Source organism: Phymastichus coffea, unplaced genomic scaffold, assembly GCF_024137745.1.
Source record: "Phymastichus coffea isolate CEN01 unplaced genomic scaffold, Cenicafe_Pcof_1.1 PCOF00153, whole genome shotgun sequence".
Lineage (NCBI taxonomy): Eukaryota > Metazoa > Arthropoda > Insecta > Hymenoptera > Eulophidae > Phymastichus > Phymastichus coffea.
In genome coordinates, this window is record NW_026706964.1 from 144,445 (window position 1) to 165,852 (window position 21,408).

General features: G+C 39.6%; 3 protein-coding genes across 9 annotated transcripts in view; 2 read left to right on the forward strand and 1 right to left on the reverse strand.

Moving 5' to 3' along the window:
• Positions 1-6,975, reverse strand: LOC131672561 (F-box/WD repeat-containing protein 7-like). Its single transcript, XM_058949868.1, has 8 exons — positions 6,834-6,975; positions 5,885-6,112; positions 5,575-5,804; positions 5,348-5,453; positions 4,718-5,251; positions 3,914-4,321; positions 3,191-3,506; positions 1-2,772 (listed from the first exon to the last, which is right to left on the reverse strand). The coding sequence occupies exons 2-8, from the start codon at positions 6,098-6,100 to the stop codon at positions 2,609-2,611; spliced, it is 1,974 nt and encodes a 657-aa protein (XP_058805851.1). The 5' UTR covers positions 6,101-6,112; positions 6,834-6,975; the 3' UTR covers positions 1-2,608.
• Positions 6,976-7,339: 364 nt separating this feature from the next.
• LOC131672551 (thyroid adenoma-associated protein homolog) lies at positions 7,340-12,933 on the forward strand. The gene is made up of 14 exons (XM_058949853.1): positions 7,340-7,528; positions 7,652-7,847; positions 7,917-8,057; positions 8,115-8,738; positions 8,811-8,917; positions 8,993-9,296; positions 9,360-9,611; positions 9,692-10,051; positions 10,124-10,402; positions 10,487-10,675; positions 10,736-10,935; positions 11,016-11,749; positions 11,824-12,083; positions 12,425-12,933. The coding sequence occupies exons 2-14, from the start codon at positions 7,680-7,682 to the stop codon at positions 12,755-12,757; spliced, it is 3,951 nt and encodes a 1,316-aa protein (XP_058805836.1). The 5' UTR covers positions 7,340-7,528; positions 7,652-7,679; the 3' UTR covers positions 12,758-12,933.
• Positions 12,934-14,731: 1,798 nt separating this feature from the next.
• LOC131672570 (uncharacterized protein CG43867) overlaps positions 14,732-21,408 on the forward strand; it is a 126,215-nt gene continuing 119,538 nt past the window's right edge. For 6 of the 7 annotated variants that reach the window (XM_058949882.1, XM_058949881.1, XM_058949883.1 and 3 more), the window contains exon 1: positions 14,732-15,318. The gene's annotated coding sequence lies outside the window, so the exon portion shown is untranslated. The remainder of the gene's footprint in view (positions 15,319-21,408) is intronic. The other variant, XM_058949878.1, reaches the window with a different exon arrangement.

Consider the following 21,408-nt stretch of genomic DNA (forward strand, 5'->3'; position numbering starts at 1 on the left):
CGTGATAACAGTGCAAACTAGATGATAGAATGACGATTGTTGAAAAAGATCCACAATTTTGTGATATGTGTGCATATATATTTTTCCGTGTGGTCTGAGACGTTGAATTTTGGAATAATAAATAAACGATGTTTGTAAAATGCAGCAACATTTTCTATTTCTTATAAAAAAATGATACAACAGATAACACATTCTTATAATTATAACTATTGAGCAATATACAATTAAAATAAGGTTCAACGGCGATTAGGGCCCAGTGATGACGAGCGTCATAGGCTCGGTATTTTTTAAAATTCGCATGCATATTTGTTTTTTTTTTACAAAAAAACCGTAAGATTACAACAAAATATAAGGAATTTGATATTAAGCTCACAAGGACACATACATCTTACATTATAAAAGACAATGAGTATTACTATACAGCTAACTCGATTTGTCGACGTATTGCACAAAATAAATTATAGTTACTTGCACTCGTCGTTACTGGGCTATGGCAAACCGAACCGCCGTAGTTGATTCTTTTTTTCTTTATTTCTTAATAAAAATCAATGATCGTCGCTCACACTCGTTGCCGATATTAACTCAACAGTTCGTTTATATGCGTGTTTATTAGTATGTTTTTTAATTTTTTTTGTTTATTTTTTAATCCTCTTGGCCTCCGTCGGTTGCTGGATGCTTCATTGTTCTCACGGATAAAAAAAAAAGAAATAGATTACATAGTTGCTACGTGTCACAGATTGCGGTAGATCTTTGAACAAATGTTTTTTTAATGTAAGTTAAGTATAACAAAACTTCTTTTGCGCTTATTTACTCTAAAATATCGAATTATTTAGTTTACGGAAAAAATTTCTATCAAAGTCTTTTACGATTTATATTTACAAAAAGAACATTATTTTTTAGTCTTACTACAGCGCTTTTTTTTATTTTACAGATTAAAATTTACTTTTCACCTTCTCAATTAACGACAATTCGAATATACAAACTACAAATGATAACAAATTTCTCACGGGGAAACTAAATGAACGATAACACAACCGCGACAATGTTAAGACCAAAGTGAAATTAGAATTGGCTTGTCACTCGCATGTGACACGTTTTTCTTTTACTTCTATAACATGAAACAAAAAAAAGTACTTTTTTTCAAACACAAGCCAAATTTCAATAATAAACATCACAATACTTAACCCATCCAATCTAATTTCTTTTTTTTTCAGACTCAATGCTCTCAAGTATGATACAATATCTTGGTAATAATCAGCTCGTCATTTGAGTACAATTCATGCAAGCTAAATAAGAAGTATATAATTTTCTAAAAGACCTTATATCCTAGATATTCCTAAAATCAAATAATAATGATAATCATACTAAACAAATGATTAGCTTCTATAAACTTCGCTAACGAACGAACAAAAAGAAATTTCTTCGATAATTATATGCTTGCGTGAACTATATAAAAATGAGAGCTACTCGGCACATTGTAGGGAAAAGAATTGTCCTCTATTCACCAAATACATCAGTCCTTAGAACGTCAAAGAGTTTCTAACATCGCTTCCCGACAGTTATCTCTTTTTATTTTCCTTACGGCGAAAAAGTAAAAACTATTTGTTTTTAATTTTTCGCCTACAAAGATCTTTTTTTCTTTCTTACACACATTAAGACTGCTTTATTACTCGTGTAGACGGAAAAAGTCAGAAAGCGAGGACCTCGATAAAAATGAACTACTGAAGTGAAGATTCTTTTCATTTTTTGAGGGGATTGAAAAGTATCGCTTTTGCATGAATTTGTTGAATTTCACAAGCTTTGTTTTATACATGTACGTTAAAAAACCTAAATCTGATGAAAAAAGGAAAGACAATTCTTTCTCGTCGTTGAAATTCAAAAATATATAAATTATACATAGCGTGAAGATTATTTGAAAGTAATTCTTTTTTGCATAATGGGGGTTATTACAGCTTATATATGATTATTCGAATACACCCGAGTAACTAAAAATTGAAACGTTACATGATAAATACAGAAACTTGTCATGTAACTTATGTATGTGTATATTCATGTGGGAGAAGTAAAACGAAAAAAAAAAAAAAAAAAAAAAAAAAAAAAATACAATGCACGTGTTTCGAATTTGCGTCACTTGGCGTCTCATCGCTTTTTGATATGAATATTTGGAATCTGACGCTAAAAAACAAAAAAAAAACGAACAAAAATAAACAAAAGGAAAATAGTAAGAAAAGTATGTGCTTATTCTGTTTGATGCACTTTTTATGTACAAAAATACGTTTTGTTTATATTTACAAATATAAAGTTATTATCATGCAATTGTTAAAAAAGCCCTGCGATTCTTTTCAGCTAATTTGGAAAAATATGCTTTTACTACTTTTTCTGTCTCTCTTGACGCACAAGTGATGCAAGTTCGAAAGCAACGGCTATGACCCACAAGCAGTCTTATTCAGTCACACGCGACGCGACAACATTGTACATCGTGATTGGTTATTCTATCTAAGTTTAAGTATTTACAGACCGCGCGCTCGCAATGATTTTTTTCTTAGTTTTTTATCTTTCTAGCCTTTCTTTCCTTTTTTCTCCTCTTTTTCCCTTTCTTTTTTACGATTCACTTGGCTTCCACGTCAAAGTCCAGCACAAGAAGTTTAGTTTCTTCAGTACCGTTGCGACTACCCACCGCGCACACCAACTTTGTGTCGCTTGCGCGAATTCGCCAGACTACGCCGCCACTGCCTCCACTGTCCAACGACACAAGATTTCGTATGAAATCACCTGTAATTAAACAATTTGAAAAAAGGTTAGCGAAAAAAATCATTTCATCGATTTGGAGTATTTATCATGTAACGTTACAATTTTTAGTTACTCGGGTGTATTCGAATAATCATATATAAGCTGGAATAACCCTCATTATGCAAAAAAGAATTACTTTCAAATAATCTTCACGCTATGTATAATTTATATATTTTTGAATTTCAACGACGAGAAAGAGTTGTCTACCGACAAGTAACAAGGTTTTTCTAACATTACCCTAATCAGAGGCAAATAGAAAAATTACCGCAATGAATCATTGGCATTACAGTCATGCAATAATTACCTATCACTTCAATTGATCGTACGATTATATGAAACTACTTGAAACAACAACCTAATTTACAAAAGCTCATTATGGCATTAATCCATTATAACGTACCAGTCTTAACATCCCACAGTTTGACTGTCCCATCATCAGATGAAGTGATAACAAAATGGCTGTTGAATTGTAGACAAGTGACTGCCGATTGGTGTTTGTGGATACCTGAAAGGGTCTGCAGGCAGTGGCCACTGACGATGTCCCAGACCTTCACCGTTGAATCGGCATTACCCGAGACGAGAATGTTATTACGCAGCTCCATACCCGAAGTAAGACTTTGATGACCCATTAAGGTATGTTTGCATGCTCCGTTTTCAACATCCCAAACTCGGATACTTGTGTCCAAGGAGCCGCTAACCACGTGCACTCCGTCGAACTGCACAAAACAAAAAACATTCACATTTACACGAAAAAAGCCGACGTTTCTCAGGCGAGTAGACTTACATATTATATAATTTTATACGGATTATAAAATTATATAATATGCAAACCTACTTGCGGTCGACAAATGTTTAGCTATTTTTACGTTTGTTTAACAAATATTGTAGTTATTAGAGAGCATTTCTATAGTCCTAAATTAACTCAAAATTATTAAATTTTATGAATGAGAAGTACCCGAATAAAGTTTGATTAAATAATGCTAAAAAATAAATATCGCTACGACAGTTGTACGATGCTTGATAATAAGAAAATAAAATTTTGTAACCGAAATATTTGACAATCCAAAATAATGTTTCGGGAAATAAGGAAACAAAAAGCAAACGAATAAGTGGAGTAACCAACCTGCAAAGAGTAAACTCGATTGGTGTGTCCTTGCAGTGTGTGCAAGCACTCCTCACTCTCGGGATTCCAGACTTTGACCATGTAATCGTAAGCACCGCTAACAACGAGTTTGCCGTCATATTGCACACACCTGACTGCCGCCAGATGACCCACCAGTACGTGTAAACACTCGCCATTATCGATACGCCATACCCTGAGTGTAGCATCCCGACTACCACTGACGACTTTGTTACCATGAAGATGCATGCAACGCACCGTCGACGTGTGACCATAGAGCGTGTGAATGCAGTCGCCGGTCTCGGCGTTCCAAATCTTCAGGGTGCGGTCGGTGCTGCCGCTTATCACTGTTGTACCCGACATCTGTGACGACCACACGCCGCCTGTGTGGCCGCATAGCGTGCGCAGGCACTACGCGAACAAGAAGACAGAAGTACATCAGGAATTGAAATTGATTATTGGTTTTAATTTAATTGCCGAAGCTCACAAGTCGTTTTGTTGGTAACCGGTGAGCTTGTGCCGTGCCTATTTTTTTTGTTCGTTTGCAACAAAGTGAACTTTTAATGAAATGAAACATTTTACTTCCCAGTACTGATGTTAATTAGGCTATTTTAGTAGAAATCCGCAATCGCATATCAAAGGTCACTAGAGTTTAAAAAGAAATCTGCCAACTTTACGTTAATAAACGTTTCGTTGTAGGCTAAAATCTAACCGCAGTAGCCATTTACAAATACGTACGATTAAAAAGAACATTCACGACTGTTCCGTGTCAACAGAGCGATGCATAAAAAAAATAACTGAACTCACCTTGCCAGTGACAGCCGACCACACCTTAAGGGTGTTATCGTCGGACCCACTGACGATCCTATTTCCGGAGAATTGTAGGCACGTAATCACATGTTCCTCGTGTCCTTTCAACACTTTCGGGGGTCTAATAGGTTTAGTCCTCCAATTCATTTTGATGTTATGGTGACGCATATAGGTCTGTTTCCAAGGCGAGCCGCTATTAATATTCGCCATTCCATTCATGCCATTACCACTTTTTGTCCTTCTCTTCGGCAAATCTTTCAAATCTTCAATACCAGCCACACGACACTTATCCTTCCACAAAAGATTGTCGTCAGCGAGAAAACGCCACGAACGACACGTTTGAGCTGCTCGCAAAAGGTCACGCGGTTCCAGAAATGCGAGCACACAAAGGGCGAGCTCCTTCGGAAGAAGGGATATGAAATCCCGTTGAAATTGAGGCTCGATTACTTGCATCATGTGCCGCACCTGCGTCGGTTCGCAGCGCTCGATCAACTCGTCTATCGCCAACATCCGTTCCGCGTTTGTCCACCTCTGCAAAAAAAATTGATTTTAAAGTTCATGGTTGGCTTTTTTTATGAAAGCGTATTTCACGCTCCAAATAAAATGGTAGGAGTAAAAAATGATTACCTGAAATTGCAAGAGCCAATCACTCATTTCTGGAGGGGGATTGTCCTTGGTAGGTATGATTGGTCTGCCACCATGTTTGACTTTCTCATCGAGCCTCTTAAGGCTTCTGCAACAAATTAATAATGATCATTCGTTGAAAAGTCAACAGATTAAACTCCTTATCTCAATCCCACTTAGATTAAACACAATAATTGATAGAGGTTCAATGAATGAGTCTATGCACTCACATAGAAGTTTTGTCTTCAGGATTAAGCTTTTTACATGGTAAACTGGACTCAGTCTCGCTTTTGCGCTTCCGCGGCGGTAGAACTACGTCCAAGGGCACGCATGTTTCCAAGTTTGGACTTTGGATACGTTGTGGTGACTGGGATTGCCTCTGGATGGTGAGGGATTGACAATCTGACTCGTCGATATCGTCGTCGCCATCTCCGTCGCAAAATAAACCAGAGTCACTGATCTACACAGACAAAAAGAGAGGTTATGTTAGGCACATGGCTCGTATGTGTAGTTTTTGCAAGTAATTTGAAATTTTTTTACCTCGCAGTCTTCCTCAGTGCTTTCCTCCTCCTCTTCATCAGCAGTCTCGCCAAAGTCGTCCAGCTCCTCATTACTCTGTTCTGCCAGGGCAATTTTGCTATTGAGTGTACTGCTGGGTCCTGCAACACTCTCAACCACTCCTTCGACAGGGCTTGGACTTGTTCCACCTGTTTTTTCGTTTGTTATCCCCTTGGACGTGGCTGGAGGGATAGACATTACTAGCTGGTACTAAAAAAAACAATTACTTTGAAATTACTACTCATTATCATACGCATACGCCCACGCGTGTGTATACACATACAAACACGCGCGCGCGCATACGCGCACACGCGCACACACATGAAGGGCAAAATTACAGTTCTTAATAAAATATTTGTAATTTGGTAATCTCAGATTGCTGAACCGTTCATTTTATAATCGGTTTAACAGTGACGAAGTAGAGGTTATTTAGCATACACTTATACACACGTGAAGTGCTTAATCATCAAAAAAGAGTAGAACTGCTTGGACGTTGTTCCTTAGCAACAAATAAGATTATCACAACACATGCAGAGTGGCAATACAGCGTGTTATACTTGATCGTCGTCGCCTGACAAAACAAACATCATGATGAAACCACAACTGCGTATCTCGCAAAAAAAAAGGAAAAAAAGAAAAATAATATGAAAAATACACATTAATCGGAGAGCTTTTCTTTTCTTTTCCTCTCTTTCCACACACACACACACACACCCTCTTCACTCTCGCACTTGTTTGTTCCCACGATCTCTTCTCTCTCTGAAAACGTGCGACGACCTAACCTTGACATCACCAAGTAATTCTTTTCTCGTGAGCTCTCCCTCGGTACTATTAGACCACACCCCGAAGTGGGCACATGTGCCGCGACGACGACGAGAAGATGAATTTTCTTCGATATTTAGCGAGCAACGGCGATAATGAAAAAACTAACCTCGGAGGAAGTTCGCGGCGGGCAGCAGCACGTTCGTCGTGGCGTTAAAAGGAGCGGACGGACGACGAGCAGCTTCCCGGATTCTTCATGGGCACCCACTGACTGCTCGCAGGCTCACTGCTATAGCCGTGTGCTTGAGAGAGCGCTGAGCTCAGCTTAAAGTCAGTCGCCCTACTACCGCTATGTTGTTTGTGTGTCTTGCCTTACCGAGTATGTGTATATGTAGCATCATTCGCAATAAACTCTGCTGTGGCAAGAGTCACAGCAGAGTACGTTGAAGCGATTTAAGAAAATATTTTGGAAAACTTTGATGTTGACAACGGTACAATTCTTTTTATTATTGCCGAAGGCCACAAAAAAAAAGTTTTTTCGATGAATATTTTCAAACAAAAAGTTGACGGCAGTCGGTATAAAATTACACATATTTGTACCGACGATGATAAGCAGATGGTTATTTTGTTTCGTCGTTGCCTTTCTATGATCGATGAATGGAGAGGCAGGAACGATACTGTGTGCGTTTTTGTTTTGATTATAGTCGTAATTGTCTACTAGGCAGTACTGGGGAGATATTAATCCATGCGACGCGACAAGCCCCGCTAGTATTCTCATCACACGCGGTGATTATGAGACCAGAGACGAGAATTGTCGTCGGTGGTGTTTATTGCCGCATTATTATTCTTTGATGATAAAAAGAGGTTAGAATGTTTTCGTCTACTTTGTTTTATTCTTTAATTAAGCTCTATGTGTTTTAAACTTTTTCTTAATTAATTTGTTGTGAGCGTGTGTTCAAGTTAATTGTTTTTTCTTTTTCATTTTAGAAACTGTTAGTTGGGGAATTGAATTAGAATGAATGAAATAATGAAAAGAGACATTGAACTTGTTCAATCTTTGAAGAAGTCTAAAAAGGATGGTTCTTTGGATAAACTGGATGATCCAGCAATAGAGACGTATAAGTGGCGTAATACTGTTGAATATCAGACATTGGAGCATTGGTTAACATGTGACAATGAAGAAGTAAACAAATTAATAAAATGCTCATTACTGTATGAAATTACTTGTGCTTTACAAACTTGATTGTTTCAGCTTCGACTCCATACTTTTGAACTGCTTACGATATCTAAGAAAAGTACATTGCTCTTTACAGCAGCAGAACTGAATTTAATTTTTATTTTTTTGAGATGTAATATGAAAGAGAAAATTGAATTTGTTCCTTTGGCAAAAAAGGTAAATATTAAAAGTGCAAATTTTTTTAACTTTCAGTTAATTCTAGAATTGTTTCAGGTTCTTAAAAGACTAGAGGATAGTTATGTAGTTCTTAAACGCCAATTAAATAATGAGAAAAAAGTCAAGGAATTGCAAAAACAACACCCAAACATTCATATAAATGTTAAAAAACTGTCCAATGTACAAAATGGAATAGAGTATTACAAGAAATTTGTCAGTTCTTTACACGAATTGTGCTTTATGAATTTGTATCCTAGTGCTGTCAATGCTCGTAGAAAGTCTAGTCTGCAAATACTGTGTTTGATGGATGAATATTTATGTGAAGATTTGAAAGGTTCATTGTGGGAACTCAGCCAGTTTGAAATATTATTTGATTGCTTACTTCAAGATACCTATGAGACTAATAAAAATATGGCATTTCAATTGATCAAGTCTAGTAAACTTGTTGAAACATTCTTTGATACTAAGGAAAAACTATTAGAACTTATACATGTTGCTATAGAACTGGGCAATAGTATTAGACCTCTAGGTAGTATTACTGCAGCTTATATGTTGAAAATAAGTATGTTGCTGCCAGACATACAAAAAGTTCTAGTTGAACTAACTGAATTTGAGAAAACTGAAAATGCACAAGAGAAAACTACTTTTTACATGATTTTATTGTTGAAGATGAATTTGGAGGTGAGTTTTAATATTTTATATTATAAATTTGATTTATTTACTTTAATTTGCATTTTTTCATATGAATATTAGAAATCAGTAAAAATAGCTATTGAAGATATAGTGCTTGCTTCAACTGGTTATTCTTTATATGGATATGTATATTGTATTCACAGTATTTTGTCCGCCATTGACCTAAAGTGAGCATCATTCTCACTATTAAATGATAAAATTGTTAAATTTTAATTAATGCAAAACAATGTTTTTTCCCCTAGATCTATTGTGAATGATGTATGTTGGAGGGATCTTCTATTAGAAATTGTAAATATGTGTTTTAAGCTAAACACTGCAGTCTCTCAAATTGTAAATAGCTCATCACCAGAGGGACACTTACCAATGGATTCAGATCCAGACTCAACTAGAATTGAATTGTGCAACTTTGTCATTGTTACCCCACAAATGGTTTTATTATGTTCTTGGAGGACAGTAAAAGAGATTAGTTTATTTTTCGGATATTTGACATTCAATGCACCTATATTCAATGAAAGTACTAAGAGTGGTTTATTAGCCGAAAAGCAGGTTAGATAAGCTATATCAGAAAAGTGACATCGCTGTTTTACCGATAATTTTGATTATTTTTAGTTTAAAGAAATCGGAAATCAACTTGTTACTCTGCTCTGTGAAACAAAGCATCGAGGAGCATTTGAACAAGCTCATGTTGGTTTCAGTCAACTGTGTAGTAGGTTATGGCACTTGAAAGAAAATGAAGCTACTTTGAAAAAGTTACCAAAAACTTGGTTACAGCAGTTATTATTGGCTGTTGTTGGATTGGCACCGCGAAATTCAAAGTTATGTGCTACCAGAAGGAGTGCTGGCATACCTTTCATGGTGCAGGTAAATCTTATTAATTTTTAATTTTATATTATTTTAAGCTTGCTCGAAAATATTTATAGCATTACTTAATTATTTTTCAGGCTCTCGTAACATCGGAGATAAAAAAAAAAATGGATACGAAAAAATTGATTTTCCACTCGGTTATGAGAATTTTATTGCAATTAGTGAACATTGAAGATGACTTCAATCTGAAAAAAGCAGAAGATATTCTATTTAACGAAAGTGTATTCGATGATTTTGAGAAAGCGCAGTCTCTCGACGATTTGAGTAAAGCTGAAAACAATTCCGTCAAATTAAACGAAAACACAGAGATTAAAACTCACGCATTAAATATTTTAAGAGCTCTATATAGACATTGTTTATTAGGGGATTTAGTGAAGGAATATATTGCTGATGGGTTCATTGCGGCTTTTAAAAGCTACGACGGTCAATCGTGGGCTGTAAGTGAAAACTTAACTCTGTATTTTTTATCAACCATTTTACAAGTTAAGGCATGAATATTTTGTTCATAGGAAAGAAACTCAGCAACTCTTTTATTTAGTGCACTCGTTACTCGAGTATTCGGCGTTCAAAGAACGAAGGATCATGTTAATTTGACGTTGCATAATCGTATGACTGGAAAAATTTTTTTTGAGAAGTTTCCTAGTTTACTGTCGTTTTTATTAAATGAATTGTCAACTTTCGTTTGTGAAAATGAGGACCAAATTAAACCTAAAATTCAGTGCATTCTTTTGATACTAACTCGACTTTATCCTGGCGTTGCTTCCAATACTGCTGAAGAGGATTGGAAGGTTTGTAAAATTATTGTTTGTTCTTTGATGAGCGTATAGATTGAAATAATGCAAATATCTATTTATTTATTTAATTTTTTGCAGATTGATCAGTTTATAGATTTAGTTTCCTTGTGCGGAAAAAGTAGGGTATATCAAACGCGGGAACTGGCTGCAAGAGCTTTGGTGCCATTAATAACGGAACAAAATATATTACCTGTATCTAATAATATTTTGAAGCTAATAATCACTTATAGAATACCTATCAATCTATTGCACGGATATTTACTTCAGGTAAATTATAACATTTTTTTTAATCAGAGAAACTTATTAATGTCTGCTATCCATTTTTAGCTTCTTGAGTTGATTAAAAGCCCACACTTTTTGGCGATTAAATTGCCAGAAGAAGATCTGAATTCTTTTTTCAAAGACTTTGTCTTGAAAGTTTTGCATTCTCAAGAGTTTTGTATTACCAATGACAGTCCAGCGACTTACCTCATAGCAACTAATATACTTGAAATTTGCTTGGAATTGATGAATATGAATGCTTATAAGTAAGTCCTTCACATATCTTTTCCGAGCCAATCAATCTCGAAAATGAAAGTCAAAATTAATCTAATTTATGTATTGTCAGTGATGTCATGCACAAAGAACCATTCTCAGAAGTCATGGAAAAGCTATTATCACATGTAACGAACAATATAATACTAGATAAAATGCCTGGAATCGAGATTTATGAATCCACAGCAACGCAAGTCATTATCACCGCAATCAACAGCGAACATTACACTGGACCGTTGTTAAACAGCGAATACGCAAATACACAGTTTTGGGAACGAGTGTTAAATCACAAAAACCCAAAAGTTTTAACGATCGTTTGGTTGAATCTTATGAATTTCATTCGTAAAACCAACTGTCTCTCGTTATTCGAACTTGGCTATATGACGTCGATTAAAGTCCTCGACGAGCCTTGTGAAGACCCTGATTTACAAGATTCGATATATAGCTTTATTTTCTCGGCAATCGAAGAGATCGAGAAAGAATCGACGTTCGTTCAATGTAACTTTTCGAAGAATGAAGAACAAGTGACTGCTGTAAACATGTGCGTGCATATATTTAATACGCTCAGTCATCAGATGAATACCAATGAATTTTATCCGAAAGGCGAGTTTTTCAAGTTGATTGGTAAAACTTATGGATTTTTGGTGAGAAACGCATCGAATAGCGAAGTGCAGAAAGATTCGAAGTCTACACTTTATGAAGCGATTCTCAAGTATTCGGATATGAAAGCGAATATTGATTGTAGGCTTGGCATTTCGGAAATACTTTTTGAATTATATGTCGATCATTCCCTGAAGGATGATATTCGTAAGAACATTTTTCTTTCAAGTTATCTTTTGGTTTATTTAGTTTTTCGATAAAATGTTTTTTTTCGAGTATAGATTTTATGCTGAATTGGTGGACGACGTTGTTTCAACTTCTCTACGATGACAATGGTGAGGTGCGTTTGAATGCCATGCTGATAGTCGGCAAACTGTTGCCGGAAACGAGTCTCTACTGCGACACCGTTGTCACGAACACGTTCTACGCGAAATTCGTATCGATTATGAGGGAAGAGAATATGGAGGCGATACTGGCGACTTTCTTTTGTTGGAGTATGACTTCAGCATCTATTGATCTCGAGGAAATGGACGAAACTAATGTAAGTGTTTTTTGTTTGTTTACTTAACTGTAAGATTCAATATACTCGTAGTTTTTTTTATTGAATATCCCTTTTCAATGGTGAAAATCATGTAAAAGAATTTTAAGATTGTAATGTATTTTTGTTTATAGTTGGACTTTTAAAAAATGTATTTAAGAATTTTTAATTCTCAAACGTTGTTACAAAATTAAAATCTACATATTAAAGAAATCGAAAAAAATATGCGATACGGTAAAAGTAGTTTAAACATTCAAATTCTTTTGAAAACTTTGAATTAGGAATGACACCTCTTAATTAATGAACTTCTGTATACAAGCACCAAATATAAAATCGATTTACAGGCGTTCAACCACAGCGTCAACTACGAATGTTTCGAACCACTCCAAATCACAAAGATCTGTGCACTCCATTTACAAATCTTAGTAGCAAAGTACAATGTCACATCTACAGCAATATCAAAACCCGTGAAAGAGTGGTTGCGACAACGTCTAAGAATTGCGAATTCGAAAGAATTTGATTCGTTTACCGAGTTGATAGAAAAATATAAGAGTATCATACCAGAAACGGGCAAACAACTGAATCGTATACTGGAACCAACGTACTCGGCGAAACTCATTCGTGAAATCGCCTACATGCAAATCAAAAGCACTGTGATAAGTGGCCCAACCAACTAGACTGCACGATCTTCCAACAAAGTTTTGTCTCTTTTTTTTTGCGCGCGCTTTACTCTTGTTAGTTTTATTCTTTTTATATATAATGTTTTATTCTTTCTTCGGCTCCTTTTTCTACGATAATGTAATTTTGTATATATACAAGTGGTTTAGAGATGAGTTCGAGTGGCATGTATAACCTTGTGAATAAAGTTTCTTATTGTTTTACAAAAAGTACTTTTATTGTTTTTTTTCATTTTCTTTTCATCTGTCTTTTTTAGCGTAGTTCACTATGAATTGTGGTGCCTTCATAACATCGAGAAAACAATTAGGCTGACTTAGATAAGCAGTAAATAAACGATATCTTGAAACAAAAAGTCAACAGGTACGTGAATTTATGCTCGTTCTCTCAAATGGATAGTGCGGGCCCAACTTCCAAAGAACATATTGGAAAATAAAAAAAATAAAAAAATGAACGTAGTTCAAAAATCGCAAATCATTAAAATACATCGTATGTCTCGAAGTTAGAAAACATTTCTACGACAACCAAGGATACTCGAGCAAGGTATAATTTTTATTTCAGTTAAAATTTATATTTTCTACACCAATAGTCTCCAAAGTCGAAAGTCACCAGCGCTCTCACCGTTTTAGAACAGAAAAGACAAAAACAAACAACTCGGCATTTATCAGAGCAATAATCGTCACGGAAGAAAAAGCTCTCGCAAGAGAAAAAGAAAATCAGCGAGCCGGATAGAGAACTAAACAGAGATTCGCAGTGGCGTGCGTTCGATTTCTTATTCACGAAACTGGCGAGCGTCGTCGTCGTTTCCTCCCCAAGGGAATCCTTTCCGCGAAAGAGGCTGCGCGTATATTATATGCATGATACCCTTGCGCGTATAGTTCGCCTTCGTCGCCGCGCGGCAATAAAGAATAAAATATCGAGGAAAATGCTAACGCGGGAGAGATTTTCTGGCAATGCACACGTGCCGATCGAATGTTATTACGACGAGCGCTTTTTTTTTCGAGGGCCGTGAACGAATGGCGTTTAGAGTGGCTTCGGAGATGTGACCTATTTTCGTTTTATTGTCTCTTTCATTTGACTTTGATGTATATGCCACGCCCGTTTGTTTTTTTTTCTCTACTTGATAATGAATTATCACACCCACAGAATTTATCTAGTCATTTTTTATTAAGCCAGCGGTCAAGGTTGCGATTATTGACGCCATGGGTTCTTCTGTATTAGAACGCTGTGGTATCCGATTTATTTTTTTTTGTTCGATTCGGCGTTTTCTCGTGCACGCGAGAAACTAATTCAGTAGGTTTCCCAAAACATTACGAAATTATCGTTAACTATTTCTCTATACAATTAATTTGTATAGTTTGCGGTAAATAAATTGGACGACAGAAGCAGTAGTCGACAAAAAAAGTGAATAATCAAATGTCTCGGATTACCGTTAACACGGAAAGAAAATAAAGTTGAAATCCTTCGGACAATCAATGATACCTTGGACAATCTCCAAAGCGTCTATAAGATGCGACAGACAAACAATCGCTCTCTCAACAAATCACTTTAATTTTCCATCCGACACACAGAAAACAAGAATATTTCGCTGAAAATTTTCACACGCCTTCAGAAAGAGAAACATTTCATCATACCATACGTATGGGGTCATATAAATCCTCTGGCACACAAAGAAAAAAAGAACTTCAAAGCCTGAAATTCCCTCATATATAAAGCCATCGCTCTCTCGCTCAAAAAAACCCACGCATACACACATGCACGAAACTCTTTTACCATACTTACCTGTTAACGTATATATGTAGTTTGCTTCTCTCTCTTCGGGAAGCTCACCTCCCACTCTCTCTCTCACTCTCTCTCTCTCTCTCTCTCTCTCTCTCTCTCTCTCTCTCTCTCTCTCTCTCTCTCTCTCTCTCTCTCTGGTTCTCGCGGCATGTCTCGGTCGCGCCGCCAGTCGTCGCTGCGTTCGCGTGCTCGCCGGAGGTCGCTGCGCCCGCCGACGACGACGTTCCATCCTCTCTTTCTGCTTTTTAACAATTCCCCGACTCTCTCTCTTTCTCTCTCTAACCTTCCTGAAAATCCATTCGTCGTGTACGCCAGCCCTCTCGCTCGCACGCACATACACACACGTGCTCCGGAATGTGACGAGCGGAGAAAGACGCGCCCTTAATTATCTCCTTGAAGAGTTTTGTGTCCCGTAATGTGTGCGCGTGTGCATGGTGTGTCGTGTTTTTCTCATTCCTGTCGGTTGGTGTCCTGTCCTACGTAGAAAAAGTCGGGAGAAGAGGAGTGACCCAGTTTTCCCTCGACCACACCGGGCAGGTGCAGCAGCCATACACGAGGGCAGCCCTGCTGCTGATAAATAGTTTGCCAGACCGAGTGTCAGTGTTGTTTTCCTGCGATGTTTTCAGTTTGATGTTTATACGTTGGTGCTTAACGAATCTGCGGTAGTCAATTGGCGAAAGAGAATTTTTACCGACGAGATGAGGCGACGTAAACATTAGACTTATAAATGACGGTTCATTGAACTGCGTGCAGCGGCAAAACAATCTTTTTGGCTCGCGTGGTGAGTTTTGTTTTCTATGCAATATATATGCGCATTCCCCTAATGCCTTATTGCTCTCTGTCTCTCTCTCTCTCTCTCTCTCTCTCTTTCTTTCTCTCTCACTACTCTCGCGCGCACTTAAAGGAAGGTTAAAGTACGTTGAACTTTAAATCTCCAGTCTAGACGACAACTTTAGCCTCTTCGTTTACTTTGAATATTGTATATTCACATGCGTCGACAATATTTCGTTTTGGCATTCTAAAATTAAATCACGGAACCTATCCGAAATTCTCAAATAGATCTATTCGAAAGTATTATTGTAATAGTTTCGAGCCACATTACAACATTCATGCTATTTATCACTTCATAAAAAAAAATAGTCAAATAATTCCTCAAGTCGCATGTCAAAAAAAGTAATCCGGCAAATTACACACACACGCGAGCTCGCGCATGCACACGTATACGCACATACACACATATAGCTAATGGGAGCCACGTGTAGTAGGTAGCAGCAGCAGCCTTGTTGTGTTTACTTCGTCAATCGTGTGTATTTCATGGTGTTTTGTTCTGGAAATTTAATTATTCAACGGGGTCAGTTTTGTAATTATGAGATAGGAGGAGAGAGACACATTTATTTTCAAGTGCTCGAGGCTTTTTTCGCTCCGATCAGAGCTGCATGGCGTGATATTGATCGATCGATCTTTCAATTGTGTAACGGAGTTGTATTTATTTTGGCGACTCAGCCGTGTACGATAGTGATAGAAACTCGAGTACAAGAATAATTCTCCAATGGCATTGTAGTTGCGCATCGGTTTTCAATAAAAGCTCGTTCCGACGAAAATAGCCCGCACGCACAATGTTCCGTTAGAAATTGTCATAGGCAAAAGTTTCGGTCGGCTTATCGTATCCCGTTGGGAGGACAGTTTTCAATTGTGTCACTGTGAAACAACGAAGTTAAAAACAAACAAACAAACAGGAATGACAGAAAATAACAAGCCATCGCGTTTGTATTTATTTAAAAATTTTCCGCGTAATTGCGAGCTGAAAAGATGACTTAAAAAGGGCGTCTCACCGGTAAACGTGATTTCCACTTAATTACGCGCTTTGGTCCCTTTGACGCGCATTGTTTCCTTTTACAGTGGTACTTGACCCGCCGCCACGCTCGGAAATCAATCGGACGAGTAAAGCGAAGGAGGGGAACCAAGTGTGCTGTTAACACCGATTTACCGCGCACGAGACTGAAATATGCGAGCCATTAGGCAACGGCGCCTATGTATTCGCGCGTGGAAGGCTTTGACGGAAATACAGCGAGGGACGTTGTTCAGATGTCGGCTTATACGGTACCGAACGCTTTTCGCCAGCTGAAAGAGCTCTTGGTCGCGAAGGCCTTTGCCCGAAACGAGGAATTTGCGTTTGACGAGTGGGCGCGGAGTTATGTAATTTGCTAATTGACACGGCTATTGTGTGCTCCGGGCACAGGCTGCATATTAAAATAATTGGCATGAACATCGGCGACGACGATCCTCCTTCATTGACCTTGGATGTTTATTCAAAACGTTGTCGTTAGTTTAATGCACCGGTAATTGTGGACAATTGCGATTGCGGCTAGAGGACCTCGTAGCGAGACAAAATAGGAACTGGCAGTTACATTATCCGACAACATCTTCCTATCCAAAAGAAAAGAAAAAGAATGGGACTACCTGCCGTGCAAAATGAGAAAGATTCTCCCCAAAAAAGAAAAAAAAACTGTTCGACAACTTACCTCGAAACTTCGCGGTCGTCGCTAATGGCTTCTTTAACGGTCAATTTCATCGCCAAACTATCCTTATTGTCGCAATAAATCTCTCGCCTTCTTGAATTTTAAATAGATCAAGTACTTGTGTGCCGCCTGTTCGCTGAGCCTCGGCATACGGGCGCATTTGTTTTGCGGATAACGACGACGTTCGGCGGCTGTTGTCGAGTCGAGGCTGCTCGAATTGTCTATATTGCGAAAGTGTTCATTGAGGTTGCCGCGCGCGCATGTAAGGTCGTCGCGCGAGTCTCTGATTTTCATCGATTCCGAGAAGCCGTTCGGTGCCGTCATTCTCCATTCTCTGCGAATGGAACAACTCGTTCGCACCCGACGCCAGCGCAGTTGTCATTCGTGTTGCTCGACGAGAGGAGCATTCGAGTCAATTGTGCCGACGGTACGCCAAAGTAACATAATTATAAAAGACGAGCGTCGAGCGCAACTCAAATAGAAGCGAAGCATCAGCTTCGCAACGTCTATTCCAGCGGTTGGCATCGAATGCAAAGCTGACGGCTCGAAAAGTGCAGCGACAACGCTGAGTTTTAAGAAAAAAGGAAGCACGTCTATTTTACGAAAGATTTGTTCAATGGCGTAACGAGCAACTCTCTCCTTCCACGGCGCACACGCAACCGAATCGACCTTCTCCCACGTGCATTTTGTTTTTGTCGCAACAGCGGCAGCCTTGCGTAGGTCGTCGTGGCGTTAGTTGCGTCATCGCGGAAGCGACGCAGACCGGCGCCCCGATATCGCCTCTGCGCGCACGGAGCATGCAAATAATGTCAGTGTGCCGTTAGCCTCGCGACCCGCTTGCGTAATGTGCGCGCGCGTATTGTGTCGCGCGCTGGCCCGCGAGAGCGAAGCTGGCCGAGGTCGAGGAGCAACCTGCCGAGGCGACGATTCGCGGCGGCCGATCCGAAAGGGCAGAGGAGAGAGGGTAGCTCGCGACACGTCGAGTAACCACGTGCGCGCAGCTTTGTTCTCGGAAACCTCTCGTCGCACTTCTCGCGAGCGTGGCGGCTCGCGAAAATTCGGGCCGTCGCCTGCGCGGACGAGTCGCGGTGAATGAATTGCAGACTAATCGCGAGGTTCGGGTCCCCGCTCTCGCTGGCCATGGTAACGTTGCGCGTTCCACTTTGGGTTCCAATTGCAAACGACGAGAGATCTCCCCGTAGCTGCTGTCGCGCTTAAACTTACCGCCAAAGCCAAGTCGCGCCAGCGACTTTTGATTTCCGACTGGCATGTCGCGCGCTGAATACCTTCGCCAATTATTCCATCAATATTAATCGCGGGCATCCTGCTGAAGACGCCGGGACGAGCTCTATTGCCGTGGGCGTGTTCGAGAGCCGCCGAGCCGAGCCGGGAGACAGCGGAGATGAGAATTCAGGCGGGGCGCAAGTGCATCGGGAGCCGCGCTTTCAATTTTTCGCGAGGGCGCGCGACGCAGCGACAGCTCGGGCGCGTCACACGGTTCAGCCCCGTGTCCCTCGCGACCTCGCGCGCGCCACCAGGCGAGAGCGACAAATTGCACCTTATTTCCCTTTGTCTATCCGATACGCGACGCGCGCACGTACAGAGCCGCGGGCGCCGAAAAAGCGCGTTATGTGCAAGCGCAACATCGTACGGCTCTGTTTCTGTTGTGCTCCGGCGCGGAGTTACGCGGTACTGTTACAAGTACTGCAAGGATCTCTTTATGCGATATCTATGTCGAATCCTCGAGGGGTTGTCCTCGTACGTGGATTGTTATCGGCCTGGATTCCGATGTTTTTTTTAAGGAGAAATAGTTTTTCTTTTTTTGTCTTTTTAAGGCATTCCTTTTATTTTCGTGGATTCGATTTTCTTAACGGTAACATTAACTGTTATTCGAGTTCTTACACGAGAGAAACAGAGGGCACCATTTCGTGCAGTCGATAATAAATCAACTCTTTACGAGCGCTAAATTGAAATGTTTGTTGAAACGCAAGTTCTATTTCGTCGACGATGTTTGTTCAAGAATGAAAACTCGAGAAAACAAAATATTTAATCGTAATAAGTAATCTTTTTGATCGTAGCGAATCAATAAAATCGTCAACTGTCCCAAACGTATGTAGCTACGCCAACTTGACGAACCGTTATTCACGCTCTTCAGACGAAAAATAGCTTATATATAGCGATCGAACAATAAGCCATTTGTCAGAATCGCAAGAACGTCGGACGTGTAACGAAGGCGCGTCGTCGAATCTCAAATCCTGATCGGCTTTTGAAGGGAATCCTACCCCTTCAGCGCCACGACTGCACGTCGCCTCCACGCGTACACCCGGTAAATTATTTAAAGGCTTTCTACTGTTGTGCACACAGGCACGTATTGCGTTACGTTCGCATTACCGGCGGTAATATTACATGCATAATTCATGCGCAAGTCACACATCTCGTATGACCTCCTCCCGACGCCGTATCGAGTTCTTTTCAGTTCTCTCTCTCCAACTCACTCTGTCGACAAAGTCCCGGGAGATACAGTGATGGATCGTTATTGTGTATTGTTGTGATAAGCAGTCGTCTCCTTTGTTTCAAAGATTCAAGCCGGCTATCGGCCAAGACTGTCGCTCTGTATATTTAATCTCGATTCGCGACGCGATTTTTTCGTTCGCCATGAATCTTATAAAAATCGGAATTTCATGCCTCAACTTTGCCAACGCGAGTATTCGTAGTTTAGAAAGCGATAAGACTACAACGCTCGAAGGTTAAAGTTTTGTTTTTTTTTATTAAGATCGCCAACTCGTTCCCGTGGACTTGAAAGTTATTTTGCGACTCATTTAGCTGTGTTTCTTCTATCATTTTTTTTTTTTTTTTTTTTCAATATCGCAATCGTTCGCCAAGTTTTTTTCTGACGCGAATGCTAAAATTGATTTACGCAACTGCAAATTGCATTTCATAGTGGCCTCAGAAACTCATAAATATCTATGGAATTCGATATTTTTACTTAATATCTTCCCATCGCGCAATAAAGTCAATGCGGATATTTTCACTGTCAAAGTATATCGCAAGTTAGCTCATCTTTTTTTCTTTCTTCGCGACTTTTATACTCAAATCCATCATTCTCAAATATGCCTTATCAGAATAAGAAGCTTACCTTAGGATAAGAAATTCACGAGAACGTAAAGACCCCATATTTTTCCTCCTCTTTTCTTCGCGAGATGAGCGTTCGAGTTCTGTTCTCTTTCTATATTTATCCTTCTCTCTCGAGAAACAGAAGCGAGCAAAGCACGAGAACGCCAGAGTGTAAAGTAATTAAAGGCAATTTCGTTAACGATGAGGATTAAGCGGTCGTTAGCGAACGTCAAAACAACGGTCGCCGACTTTCGGCTCGTCGTGCGCGCTTCGCAACGATCGTTCGATCGAGCGAATCAACAGTCTATCTCTCTGGCCACTTTGAATGAGCAGCGGACCACGAGTGTCTTAACTCGACGAATTGACGTTGTAATTGACGCGGCAAGCGAAAAAATGAGACAACCGCGCGAAACCTCAACCTAGCAATCTCTCTTTTTGGAAAAAACAAAACAAACAAAAAAAAAAAACGGAAGTTTCTCATTCTCCGAGTCGGAGAAACTTTTTTAATTGTCTCGCGCGCGAGCAAAGTTACTGCCGGGCGTTCACCCTCGAATCGCGATTCTAGCTGTCGACCAGCCAACTTTCCGATACTTTTTCCACTTCCACTTGGCGCGATAACATGTAGATTGCTCCAGTTGTGCTTCCGCGCCGATAATGAAGACACGATTAATAAAACATATCTGCGGCTTAGATATCAATTTCCACTTTCACGAACGCCAGCCGTGAACCACCTAATTCGGGCGCATAAACTGCTCTCTCGAAGAAAAGGGAAAGAGAGCAAAAAATCACATTCGCCGAGGGGAACAAAAGCCAAAGTCGTAAACTAAGCGCCTAAACGACTTGGGGGGGGGGGGGGGGGCTTAAAGCTCTCCCGCGTCCCCAAAAAAGAAAACCGACTCGTCGCCATGAATCGCGGCATAATTGTAAACAGCTGCGGATTTTCACACCCCGCTCCGAATGGAACTCTCAATGATCCACTTATCGCGCAGAGGCTTTTCCCTCCCCCCGCCCCTCGCGGCGCGCACTCGTCTGTTGTGCGTCAATTGGATATTCCGTGCGCGGGAATAAAAAACGCCGTCGACTTTCTATATCTGCGAGCGAGGTGGCACTCGAATATTTCATTCGGGAATGTCCTCTTCGCTCTCCCATCCAGCCATTACCTTTTTTTTTTTTTTTTAATTTTTGTCGACGTGGCTCCCCGTCGTCACGGCCAAGTGCGAATTGTACGCGCATCAAAA